A 13754-nucleotide genomic window follows, 5' to 3' on the forward strand; every position below is an offset into this window, starting at 1 on the left:
CTTTAAGAGTCTGACATTAAAAATGCAAAACAAAAGAGAAAAATTCCCAAAATGATTCCTATCCACGCAGTCTCTGCCTTCCAGCACCCCACGATTATGTCCTTGGGGACATAATCCAGGTTGGCTGCAAGTACTAACTCCTAGGTAGGTGACCCCACTGCCTGCCACCTGATAGGAGTAACATCTTGACTAGCCCCTCCCAGCCTGTCAGCTGCAGCCAATCAGAAGGCGCCAGGCTAGCTGTGTGGTGTGGCTGCAGCTGGAGCTGAGCAGAGCCTGGCATTGGAAGAGTTGACCAGTTTTACCTTGTGTGTTTGGGCAGTTACCAACCAGGTCCCTTGAAGAGTAACTTGAAGGGAGAATTGCAGGGTCTTCAGATATTCAGACTAAGGGGGATGGAGAGGACTGCACCAGGTCTGTGCGGCAACAAGTTCTGTGAATAAAAGCAGCCATTCGTTTGCCCGTGAGTGTTTCCTCAGCTCCTACCATATATGTGAGGCAGTGGTTTAGGTGCTTGAGAGCAAGATCCCAGAGTAAATAAAACAAAAGTCCCTGACCTCGAGGAACTTGTGAAGACGGTAGTAAGTACTGTAAAATATAAAAGTATCATAAGGGCGATGTAGAATGGGAGGGGATACACTTTTAGGATGATCTGGGAAGGCAAAAATCTAAATAAAATGCCTGAGGGAACATGTACAAATGTGGGAGAAGAGCACTGGAGACAGCAAATCAACCGGGGAGCATGCTTGGTCTGTTCAAGGAACTGCAAAAGGTCAGTATGTAAATTTCATTCAAATTGCTTCTCAGTGAAATGCAAACACAAAGCTATCAGCTGACAGTGAGAAGGGAGAAGACACTGGAAGTTTAAGATGTTATGACTCATCTATGACCTTGGAAGTTGTTTATGAATTAGGAATTTTCTAGAACACTTTTCAAGCAAAGTCCTCCCAGAAGGAAATGTAAAGATCAGGTCTCCATCACTGCAAGAGGGCAAGGTACAATAGAGACTTCTTTAAAAAAATTTTTTTAATGTTTATTTTTGAGAGAGAGAGAGAGAAAAATGCAAGCAGGCTCCAGGTTCTGAGATGTCAGCATAGAGCCTGACCCGGGGCTCAAACCTGCAAACTGTGAGACCACGGCCTAAGCCAGAGTTGGACACTTAACAGACTGAGCCACCCAGGTGCCCCCCAACAGAGGATTCTTTTTTTTTTTTAAATGTTTTTATTTATTTTTGATACAGAGAGAGACAGAGCATGAGAGGGGGAGGGGCAGATAGAGAAGGAGACACAGAACCCGAAGCAGGCTCCAGGCTCTGAGCTAGCTGTCAGCACAGAGCCCAACGGGGGGCTCAAACTCCACGAACGTGAGTTCTGACCTGAGCTGAAGTCGGAGCCTTAACCGACTGAGTCACCCAGGCACCCCAACAGAGGATTCTTAAATCAGCTTGGATCAGTCCTCTAATTCTCAGGAAGCCTTACCAACACTGAGATTCTGTAATGAGAGATGCTAAAGAAATAACACATAATAGATGATTAGCCTCTCCCTTCTAAACAAAGAAAATGTGTAGGAGTGCGCTTCTCAATTAACTGTGAAACCTAACAAGCAGAAACATTCCTGTGAGGCAGAATGCTCCCCAAATATTAAGACTACATGGATGGAATTCTGTGTTGTAGAAGCCCAAGAATTGGAAAAAGCCATGCAGGGACACTGGACACTGAAAAACATCCTCAGAAATTAGGATTCTTCCTGGAACATGTCAGTGTTTGAGAGCCATGTTTTCAGTCATTCTCTCACTAGTTGCCACCATCTCACTAGAGGACTGAGAATAGAAGACTCATGGCCTAACTTCATTTACAGCCAGGAGGATATCTGATAAAAGGCAAGACTTTTTTTTTTTACAGCAAATGCATGTACTCCACTGCATTTACACTCTCCCTAGTAGTCTCATTAGCAAGTGAAGCTCTTATTCCAAATAGGTTAATATTTGAAACATCTTATGACTTGAATTTATAACTGCTCCCCACCCCTCACCAAATGAGAAAGTAAGCTGCACTATTTAAAAATCACACCTAAGATACTTGCTCTGCAACCCTACCCCACCTAAGTGGGTATGACTCAGATCTGAATGAGTATTGGGTGTTTCCAAATACCAAATTCCCTCAAAGGGATGATTTGCTGCCACTGAGTAAATTTTAAAAGATTCATTGCAGGCTCAGGTCACCCAAAGGTGGAGGCCAATACTTGTTCTGAGCACAGGACAGTCCTCAGAAAGTGGTGAAACCTCATAATATTATAGGTAAAATTTTAAAATTTTACCAAGTCGTAAGAATAAAATAACAGTGGCACCTGACTGGCTCAGTTGGAAAAAGTGCTATTCTTGATATTGGGGTTTCTAAGGTTGAGCCCCATGTTGGGTGTAGAGCTTACTTAATAATAAAATCATAAAAAAAAGAGAATAGAATAACAGCCTTAAGAGTTATTTGAAAGATTTTCCAAAAAAATTTATTTTCATAAATTAACACACATAACAGTGGGAATTTAGAGTCACAAACTACCAAACAGAAAAGGAACTGCAGGGGCATCATGTATACCAATGTTACCAAAAATGTACAAATTTCACTGAACTATTGACCATGATAATATATAAACACTTCAGGCAGCTATTTACTGGCCCAGACCAGCCCAAGGAGATGCTGAGGACTCTTGCCAAGAATTCAAATCCAACTCAGCACCAAGGAGGGGCTTGTGAAGACACACAATGAATAAGCGTCAAATCTGAGAATATGCTGTGCTAGATGGCGGGCTATATGGGGACCCTTACTTTATAATCAAATTAGCGTTAGCTGCTCAATTTGTGGTTAGATGATCTCAAACTTTGATTTTTGTAAAATTAAGTCTTCCTCCGCAGCCAGTTTTTAATATCAAGAAGTGCAGTTGTGATAAGGAGCCCTTCCTTTGCATCAATCCAGGAAAGGCTACTCCATACCTCTGGCCAATTATTTAGACTTTGGATACAGCCGCCCACACCAAATGTGGTATTTAAGAGGTCCTTTCCATGATACCTGGGGAAAAGCTTCCAGTAACAAAACAAAAACAAAACAGGGAATTAAAAGAAAGCACCAACTGCATACTTCTCCCTCAGGTAATGGGAGAAAAAGCATCACTGACTAAAAGTTGGTCTTTCGCGGATCTTAATGTACGTGGTGTTAGGAGATGGAATCCCAGCCTGGGGACCAAGTGCTGGCTATGCTTTCCCTTGGGCTGCACCAGAGCCTTGGCGCTCGCTGCCTCCCCTGTCCTGCACACTTCATGCTGCTCTTGGTCTAGTAGACAGGGAGTGAGCCCTGGGGGGAGGGATCGCACCCAGATGTTAGGATCTGGAATTCACCTCAGTTTGGCTCTGGCACCCAGGCAAAAGACCCTTTCAGGCAAAACTGTGACAAAATGTCATGATTTTCACAGCTCTTAAAGGAGCACTGAGTTTTGGGATTCACAGCATGAGTTTCTAAGCTCTTCAGGCTCCAAGTAAGGCAAACACTACATGTCTTTCCACTGTACCTCCCTCTGCTGTAGCTCTTAGAGTAAGGTCAGTAAGGAAAAGTGGACATAATCTGTTTTAACAGGTGTGATGAGGTACATTTAAACTAATGAAGAAAATAAAGCTGGAAAGGTGACCAAAAGAGAAGAGAAGAAAGGGGACAGGAAGTAGATGAGGGGCAAATATACCTATAAAGATGAAAAAAAAACCCCCACAAAACTATAGTTGAAGTTTCAGTGAAAAGCTGATAGGCAGAACCCTGATTGGACCTGAGATTTCTCCTCTTTCCCATATTAAGAACACTAAACCTCTGGAGTTGACTTATAGCTGAGTAAATCATAGTTAACTGTAACTTCTCATCATTTGGGGTGGGAAGTGCCCATAATCAGAAATTGTACCAAACCCCACCCCAGAAGTAGACCTCCTGTAACTCTGGGTAAGTGGTGCGTCAGCAGCTAACGCCTCCCATCGTGGGCAGGTTCCACAGGCTCTGAGGACCACAGATAGCCTTGCAGCTGGCCAGGCTAATGGTGAAAATGAATGCAAAGACAGGTGTGGCTGAGCACGGCTAGAACTTGATGTATCAACTTCAGGTAAGTAATTTCAAGTTTGCAATGGGGGACCCTTCTTATCTTTGGAGCAGGGAAAGGCCCTGAGCCAGAGGACAGGCCAAGAATTTCAAGGATAGACAAGGCTGCCTCAGAGCTGCTTCTCTTCCACACTGCCAGGACAAGGAGGGAGCCCAGGCCTCCACTTCCTCCATGGCTCTAATGTTCCGAATCACTGCTCCTGGCTCTTACAAATACCATGCCTATGTATAAGGGCAAACTTGACATTTGTATCTCGGTAATGACCGTGATGCCACAGCTGTGCCTGTTCAACTTCAGTCTGCCAGATGAAATGGGCTGCCGCACTGCTGACTAGTCTACACCAGCAACGGAGCTGGCAAACAGGACTCTGCTGAGTTGTTGGGAGTTTGCAAGCTGTCCGGCAGCACTCCCTAAAAATGTTTGTCAGAGGGTGCAATGCAATACTAACCCCCATTCCCTTAGGCGAAAAGACAGAGAGAAGCATTTAGTGTCTAAGGACTCTGTCCTAGGAAGGGAGAGGTACTGAGGTGAAACACAGGTCGTGTCTATACAGTCTAGGCAAAGCAGATGTAGAACGGTGGAATCTGTTTCACATTCCAAGCCAGTATGGAAACGTGGCTCTCTTCAATGCTATTTGGTCATGGCCTTAGAAGCCTCTATGGGTTACCAGTGTGTATTTCACTTACTAAATGCTATGTCTGAGCCAATGGGCATAGAAGACAGATGTGGCACTTTTTTTTTTCCTTGCTCATGTCAGTTCTTCAGCTTCAGTGTGGCATAGACTGTCAACCTGCAAAGGAAAGGCACATAGAGACCCCCTGACCCCACCCCATCTCCCCACCCAGTCACAATTGGGGAGACAAAGGAACCCTAGGAGACACACCAGGACAGCACCACTCACTCGTCTCTAACAGACTGACCTGACAATATCTCTGGAGCTCTGACAGTCTCCTTGGGTGGCTGCTTCCTAGCAGTGGCTTCTAGGAAAATGGGAAGAGGTGACCAGTGTCCTGAGGCTGGTTGTTGCATCCCACTCACCAGCCAAGGAATGTTAATTCTCTGATTTTTTGTAATGAGAGCAAGAGGGAAAGAAAGATAAAACACAGGGAAGGTGGTGGTGGTGGGGTGGGTAGTAGAGCAGGGCAAGGGCACATAGGAGTTAAGTAGAAAAAGAACGACACCTCTGGGCCTGGCCGACCCACCCAGCATCCTTCTGCCCAGAGACTCAAGGAGGCACAGATGAAGGAACCTTGCCAACTCTGGCACTCTAAAAAATTTCCAGTAGGTTTGACAAAGGAGGCTAGAATACGATGGTGTCCTCAGAGGGCTGGCCGTGGAATTTCGTAATCCCCTGCAAGGATGCATCATTGGGTCGAACCACATGCCATCTCACTCCCCACTCTTGGACAAGTTGCTCTGACAGCTGCAAACTCTCTGAAACGGCCTTTATCACCACCTGAGCTGTCGTACACAACTTTGTTACAGACTACCACTTTAGATAAAACCCACTAAAACCAAACCCAACCTTCACATTTTTTTCAATGAGTGGGAGGAAAACTTGCTCTTACTTCCATCATTAAAATAAACAGATCTACTTAGTGGGTAAGAATGAGAATGCAGATGAAAAAGTACTCCCTCTAATGAGTTACTCTGGAAGGTGGAGATGGGGAAGGGGCTGCTTCAAACACATAACGGGAAAATATCTCTCCATTGTCCCATACCATGCATTGATATACTGAGTCAAATGCCTGTCATATAGTCTGAAAACGTTGTCTTTCTCCTTGATGTCTTAAAATTTTGTTTTTAAAATCACATTTAAAGGCTCCAAACATGCAGCAATAATACAAAAAAAAAAAAAAAAAAAGAAAAGAAATAAAAACAAATGAAAGTAACACCACAACATTAAAAGTGCAACTTACTTTGAATGGGGCCTGGACGGGCTCCTCTGGCACTAGTGACCCACAGTCACAGAGGGGAGAAAATGATGGGGAAAAGCCACACACGCCCACGCCCACACACTACCACACACACACACGCACGCACGCACACACAATTCTGGGCAGACAGACTCAAAGGATTAGGAAACACAACAGCTCATCTTTCCTCAACTACTGAAATTAGCTGGTGAGACCACAAAGGACAGGACACCAGGTTCTCCTCCCTAGGCCACGTCTCTACATAATCTTGGTCTAGCACCACCGTAAACAACGCAGAACTTTCACACGGACGTGCAAATGCTATGAGTCCTTGGAATCCTAGTGTTACTGAAGGTATGCTGAGTCCTCCTCCTATGGATGGCGAGTGGGAGGAGGAGGCCAGATGGTTTTCAGGATCATTTCCAGGAGAAGGAGAGCATTCCTGAGGTTCAGTACTCAGCAGTAGAAGTAGAGGACCTTTCTTCACCAATTCCTAAAAAGGTTGCACCTTAAAATAGGTAAAATCCATGGACTGCATTTTGGGTCGTTTGGGCGGTAGGGCAAAATTAGGCAACCTCTTCCAAGGAGCCTGGAAAATCTAAAATTGAGACCCCTAAACCAAATTGCTTCTCAACAACCAGATGATCGCTCCTGCTCCTCCTCTTCCTTGGCAAAAAAGGTCTCCAATTCCATTAGTTTCTGTATCAACAGAGCATCCAGCTCTCGACTTTGCAGAGCTGCCTTCTGGGCCCTGGTAAAGCTGCCTGCCACCTTGACCTTACCACGAGCTCTCCTCTTTCGTGGGACTGTAAAATCCTGAAATTCTAGAACTCGTTTTCTCTTCTGTTGGCTGATTGAGATTAGTGTACCATTTCGTTCCTTAGGTTCCTCAAAGATGGTCTCCAAACACCTGAGGGTGGAGCACAAAAAAGAATCACTGATACAATGACTCACATAGCCCATCTCCTGGGTCATCAACCCTTCTGGTCAACTGAGGCTGAAACAACTAGCGACTACTTACTCGACTGCTTTCTCTGGCCAGTATCTTTTTTTTGTATGAAGAAATATATTTATGGATACGTAATATATGAACACCCAGTGAAAAACCTGAAACTGAGCAAAAGGAATAAAAGACTAGCCCTTGTAGGCAACACCAACCAATTTTTTATGTATTCATAAAGTCATTCAATCAGAGACATGCACAGATAAGCATGTATTACCAGAGGTCAGCCCTTTTGTGTAAAGGGACAGATAGGAAACATTTTAAAATTAATGAGCACATAGGACTCAATTATATTTTTTGTTTTTAAACAACCCTCTAAAAATATAGAAACCATTTTTCTTTTTCTCACAGACAATAACAAAAAAGGAAAGAAAGGAAACAGGCCAATCACTGAAAGTGGCCTATAGTCTGCTGACCCCATGGCATATATCCCCCACGTTGGTTTTCTTCCTATACTCAACTGGTAGCAAACTACATATACTGTCTTAGAACACTGTGCCTCTCTGACCTGTCAATAACTTTTAAGGTTATTCTAATTCAGTAAACAGGTATCTGATTCCTTTTAATGGCTACAGTGTATTCCATTATAAGGTTGAATCATAATTTAAACAATTTAAGTTGTTTCCAAGTGTTTCCTATTATTTAGCAATGCTACAATGAATAATCTCGTACAAATGTCTTAGGGCAAAGGTTCACCTTACAGGATAAAATCCTAGAACTCTCCTGCTACAACCTGGACACAACAGGAATTTAATAAATGTTCCCTGTCTTGAACTGAATTCAGACTCAAAGGTAGCCAAGTGAAACTCTGTCTATACTGGGATTTGGAATCATATCTGAAGATCAATGGTTACCAGTCCTGGAGAAGACAGTGGGTTTTTGCTAAAAACACAAGTACAAACTGAAAGGAAATGATGTTTTTTGTACCCACCTAACTCAACACACATTTCTGTCCCACCCTACAGGAACTAAAAATATCAATTCTAGTTATTTCCAATAACTTCCTTTCTGAAGTGAATGGATTAGAGATTTACATCGATTATTTCAGAAGCCCTCCCAGTCTATTTACGCTTACTCATGAACCTACCTGTTTGCAGGAGGAGACTTATAATTCTTGTTGGTATATATTTCTTCTAAACTAAACTCCTTTTTCTTTAACCTGAAAAGAGAATAAAATAAATTCTTCTTGCTCTCTTAAGAGAGGTAAGATTGGCTTCCCAACTCAATAGGTCCATTTTCTTTCAGCCTCTCTGGATTGATTTTTTTTTTTTTAAGTTTGTTTATTTTTCAAAGAGAGCAAGAGAGTGCGAGCATGCACAAGCAGGAGAGGGGCAGAGAGAAAAGGAGACCAAGGATCCCAAGTGGGCTCTGCACCAACAGCAGAGAGCCTGATGTGGGGCTTGAACCCACGAATCGCGAGATCATAATTTGAGCCAAAGCCAGACACGTAAACTGATTGAGAGACCCAGGTACCCATGCAATGAGTTTTTGATACGTCTCATGAGCAAAACACATACTAGATTTTCTTTTCTAGGATGCCAATCTTCGGCTGTATGAAATTTAGTCCATTTATCCTCACTGGCAATGATACAGCCGTAATTATATCTACTATCATATTTTACAGTTTCTTTTATCTTTTCAATATTTCTTTTCTTCTCCTTAACTGACTGCTCACTTTCTCTTTTATCCCCCTTTCCTGGCTTGGAAATTATATACTCCTCTTTGAATGGCTGGCAAGAATTTTAAGAAGTTTACTTAACTTGGAAACTGGAGCACATCAATATTTTTATCCTTTTCCCATACATAGGTCCGTGGAACTTTTAATTCCAATCAATACCATCTCATATATTACTAATGATCTACTTTGTCTTTTTGATTTTGTCGTTTGTTTGGTGAAGAAACCACGTCGTTTGACCTGTGGTTTCCCCAGTTTAGATTATGATTACACCCACAAAATATCATCTAACCCATTCCTCTGACCCAAATATAAGGAAAATACTATAGGTATTTCCTACAGATTGATAATTAGATATAGAGGCATAATCAGATTTAGGTGTTTTGATAGAAAGATTTCAATTTTCTTATTATTACTTAATGTTTATTTACTTTTGAGAGACATAGTGTGGGCGGGAGAGGGGCAGAGAAAGAGGGAGACGCAGAATCCAAAGCAGGCTCCAGGTTCTGAGCAGTAAGCACAGAGCCTGATGTGGGGCCTGAACCCATAAACCATAAGATCATGACCTGAGCCTTAGTTGGATGGTTAACCGACTGAGCCACCTACACACCTGGATAGGAAGAGTCTTAGATGGTTGTGTATGCTTTCATCATGAGGGGCAGGAAACCTGTTGCTGACCTTTTAAAAATATGACCAGCCACTGAAGAATCATACTTACAGATAGTCTGGCACTCCTTCTCAATTTATTTGGTAGAATTCGTTTATCTAAATTGAAACTTCATGCTCATCAATTACTTAGTAACCCTGTGGTACACTCTGCACAAAACAGCTCATGCTTGTTTCTTTCTCTTTATTTACTCATTTCCAAACAATTACTAGGTTCTCTAATCTCATCCAAATATGGCCAACATGTTGTTTTAAAAGTATCATTATATACTCTTCCATTGAAACAGATTTCTTGTGCTTCAATCTGTTGTAGTTATTATTCCTTCTGCTTCATCTGTGGCCAGTGGGAGTTCCAAATTGGTTTCTGAGTCTCTTGGACATGATTTTAGTAGTCTTTGAGAGCTTCATCACTTTCTGGTAGACAAGATATTCTATACTCACCTTATGCATTTCCTGCTATAGACCTCTGATCAGTTTATTCACTGTTGCTATGATGTGGAAGATAATAGATTCAACCCTCAGGTCACCACACTCATCTCAGTAGAAACTTATTATGATAACTTTTATATTAACTATTTTTTTTAAATTTAAATGTTTTATTTATTTTTGATACAGAGAGAGACAGAGCATGAGAGGGGGAGGGTCAGAGAGAGAAGGAGACACAGAACCAGAAGCAGGCTCCAAGCTCTGAACTAGCTGTCAGCACAGAGCCCAACGCGGGGCTCAAACCTACGAACGTGAGATCTGACCTGAGCCAAGTCGGAGGCTCGGCCGGCTGAGCCACCCAGGCACCCCTTATATTAACTATTAATAGTATTAATTTATCACCACAAAGTTTCTATGTTTTAACCTTGTTTCATTCAGATAAGAGCAGATTCTGCAGAGCACGTTAATTAACTTTTTGGCATTACGTTTTAATTTCTTTCTCAAAATCTTGACTGAGATTTGGTTTAGTTCAATTCCAATTCAGCAGAGAACATGCTTATGGAAAATATACATAAATAATAAGAAGCATACAATTTTTTTTCATAGCAATTTAGCACTGGCATTCCAAAAGAGGAAACTACTTTCATTCTTTTTTTTTTTTTTTTTAGTGTTTTATTTATTTTTGATACAGAGAGAGACGGAGCATGAGAGGGGGAGTGGCAGAGAGAGAAGGAGACACAGAACCGAAAGCAGGCTCCAGGCTCTGAGCTAGATGTCAGCACAGAGCCTGACATGGGGCTTGAACCCACGAACGTGAGATCTGACCTGAGCCGAAGCCGGAGGTTTAACCGACTGAGCCACCCAGGCACCCCACTACTTTCATTCTTAAAAGTAGCAACTGCTACATTAAAAGTTGTTGAGAGAAAGATGAGCCTCCCAACAGTCATTCTCACTTGCAAATCAGAAGAGTATGTATCTACATTGTTTCCGGGCTGAGGTGGAGGTCTCCAAGCAGAGCTCAGATTCTGGAATTCCTGGCCTCTCAACAAACTTTTGGCTTCTTCAGCGAGGCTACACTCACTGGAATGGAACAGTCTGCCTCAAAAGCACAGACACTTTCTGTGCAGGGTCCACCTTGCCTAGAGTGGTTTTGGAGAAAGTCTTCCATCTTGTGGGTCCTCTCCCTCATTACTTGATCTGTTTTTACACTTCCATCATGAGGAAGGCAGTTTCAGAACTAACATTGAAAACTCCCTGCATAAGGTGGGTCTTGAGCCAGAAATGTGCAGATATACACACTAAGCAGAATACAGCAACAAATTTTGAAGGTATCTGTTTTCTGGCCTAGAAAATGACCAGAGGATACTTAATACCTAAGATGACCAAACTGCTTCCTGAGTAACAATGGCTTTTACACTCCCAGGTAGAGAGAACAAATCTATAAATAGGGCCAAAGAAAAAACACCAGGCATTTGGGAATGGGTTCAAATTCTGTTTCTGAGCAACCACGTCTCTCATTTACAATTGCTTATAGAAGACATGGCTGCAGAAGTGGTCTCTATAAAACATAGAAGTCTTGAGGAAGTTCTATTCCCCTGAAACCTCCACAATTTCATACAAATGGCAGCACTCTACAGACAATTTCAGCTCTAGTGTAACATTATCTAAAGACACTGATTACACATATATAAAGCAGTGCATCTTGGCTTGTGTGAGCTGTGTTTTTAATTTGAGAGAGAGAGAGAGAGAGCGAGCGAGTGAGCGAGAGTGAGAGAACATGTGAGTAGAAGAGAATCTTAAGCAGGCTCCACACTTGGTGCAGAGCCCAACACAGGGCTCAGTCCCACAACCCTGGGATTTTGACTTGAGCCGAAATCAGGAGTCTGCCTGAAATTCTCTCTACCTCTCTCTCTGCTCCTCATCCGCTTCTGCATTCTCACTCTCTCAAAATAAATAAATAAGCTTAAAAAAATAAATTTCCTATGGGCAGGGGCGGTCAGTTGGCTGGCTTAGTCAGTGTAGCATGTGACTCTTGATCTTGGGGCTGAGTTTGAGCCCCACACTAAAGTTGGAGTTTACTTAAAAAAATAAAATTCCTATCATTTCCTCAAGTATTCTTACAGACTGATTTGCTTCTACTTAAATCTGATTCATTTGGCATTTCTTCTGGCAAAAGGTCTAAGGTACAAATCCAAATTTATTACTCTTAAAATGGCTACCAGCTGCCCCAATAGCACTTTGCTGAACAGTCCATCTTTTTACCACTGATTTGAGGGGACATCTTTGTTACACCCTAAATTTCTCTATGTGTTCATGTCTATTTCTGTACTTTCTATTTTGTTTTACCAATTTGTATGTTTCTGCCGTGGTATCACACTGTTCTATTTACTTAGACTTTATACACACACACATATGTAGAGAGAGAGAGACAGACAGACAGACAAAGAATCTGAAGCAGGCTCCAGGCTCTGAGCTGTCAGTGCAGAGCCCAATGTGGGGCTCGAACCCATGAACCATGAGACTATGACCTGATCTGAAATCAGAATCTTAACCAACTGAGCCATCCAGGTGCCCCTGACTTTACGATATATTTTAATGTCTCTTAGGATTAACTCATCTCTCATTTCGCTACTTTTTTTAAAAATTTATTTTTGAGAGACAGAGAGATGGGGGGGTGGTCAGAGAAAGAGGGAGACAAAGAATCCGAAGCAGGCTCCAGGCTCCGAGCTAGTGGTCAGCACAGAACCTGACGCGGAGCTCAAACACACAAACCATGAGATCATGACTTGAGCCAGAGCCAGATGCTCAATTGACTGAGCCACCCAGGCGCCCCATCATTTCACTACTTTTCTGAATCTTCCTGACTATTCTTGCTTCTTTATTTTTCCATGTTAACTCTGTGACTGTATGAAACACAAACCTTTCCATTTATTCAAATCTCTTCTCTCTTGGTCAAGTGAATATATTCACTGTTTGCTGACATGTGTCAGTTATCATATTATAACTTCTTAGCTCAAAATGTACACTCCAGTACCTGCACTGTGAAAATGGAATCCTGAACTCTTGAAGCATTTCTTCTTTACAGTAAGTATGGTGCTAAAATCTTGGACAGAAGAAGACATTGAGGGAACACTGCTAGGAGGAAAGGAGTTTCTCTTCCTGGTTCTGGTGAACTTTCCCCCCACATCACTGGTATATGTTTGTTGGGGTGCCAAGGAAGGGTCATTTGGAGGGGGCTCCTCCCTAGCTGTGTGGCCATAGCATGTAGTCCCTCAGTGCTCTGGCAACCCTAGCCTGGTGATCATACCACATGCTTCCTGAAACATGTAGGGCACTCTAGGCCATAAGCTTGTACCCCAATTTCCTGAGGTCTGTTTCCTGTCGCCCTTAGGAGGAAATACCCATCCTCCAGGCCTTACATCCACAGCGGCACCCCTACTTCTCCTGCATGCCTGTCTGCCTGAGCTGGTCTGCACCCTAGAAGCTGGTTGCTATTACCTGCTTGCCTAGTTCTGACTTTAGGAACCCAACCATCCAATGGGCTGCAACCATACCCTCAACAACAAAGTCAAAACGCCAACCTAGAGGAGGTGGCCCCCCTTCCAAGTGTGTCCTACCTTTAGTTTGTACTTTCTCTCAGTCTTAGGGTACCCTTCAGAATACTCTGTACATCTCTATGGTTACTCTATTTTACATTAAAGATTCCTTATTTGGGGAGCCTGGGTGGCCCAGTCAGTTAAGTGTCTGACTCTTGGTTTCAGCTCAGGTCATGATCTCGTGGTTTGTGGGTCTGAGCTCTGCAGTGGGCTCCACACTGGCAATGCAGAGTCTGCTCCCTCTGCCCCTCCCTTCCCTCAAAATAAATAAATAAATAAATAAACTTAAAAACATTATTAAGGGGCACCTTAATAATTAAAACATTATTAAGATGGCTCAGTCA

General features: G+C 42.7%; 1 protein-coding gene across 10 annotated transcripts in view; it reads right to left on the bottom strand.

The window, feature by feature from the left end:
- Positions 1-2469: 2469 nt before the first annotated feature.
- The window catches only part of PRR14L (proline rich 14 like), a 61354-nt gene continuing 50069 nt past the window's right edge, over positions 2470-13754 (bottom strand). For all 10 annotated transcript variants that reach the window (XM_029921821.1, XM_029921822.1, XM_029921827.1 and 7 more), the window contains 2 exons: positions 8135-8206; positions 2470-6954 (listed from right to left, as the gene is read on the bottom strand). In XM_029921821.1, coding sequence (XP_029777681.1) covers positions 6675-6954; positions 8135-8206 — 352 coding nt within the window. In that variant the 3' untranslated portion in view covers positions 2470-6674. The remainder of the gene's footprint in view (positions 6955-8134; positions 8207-13754) is intronic.

The sequence above is a fragment of the Suricata suricatta genome, chromosome 14 (assembly GCF_006229205.1).
Source record: "Suricata suricatta isolate VVHF042 chromosome 14, meerkat_22Aug2017_6uvM2_HiC, whole genome shotgun sequence".
NCBI lineage: Eukaryota > Metazoa > Chordata > Mammalia > Carnivora > Herpestidae > Suricata > Suricata suricatta.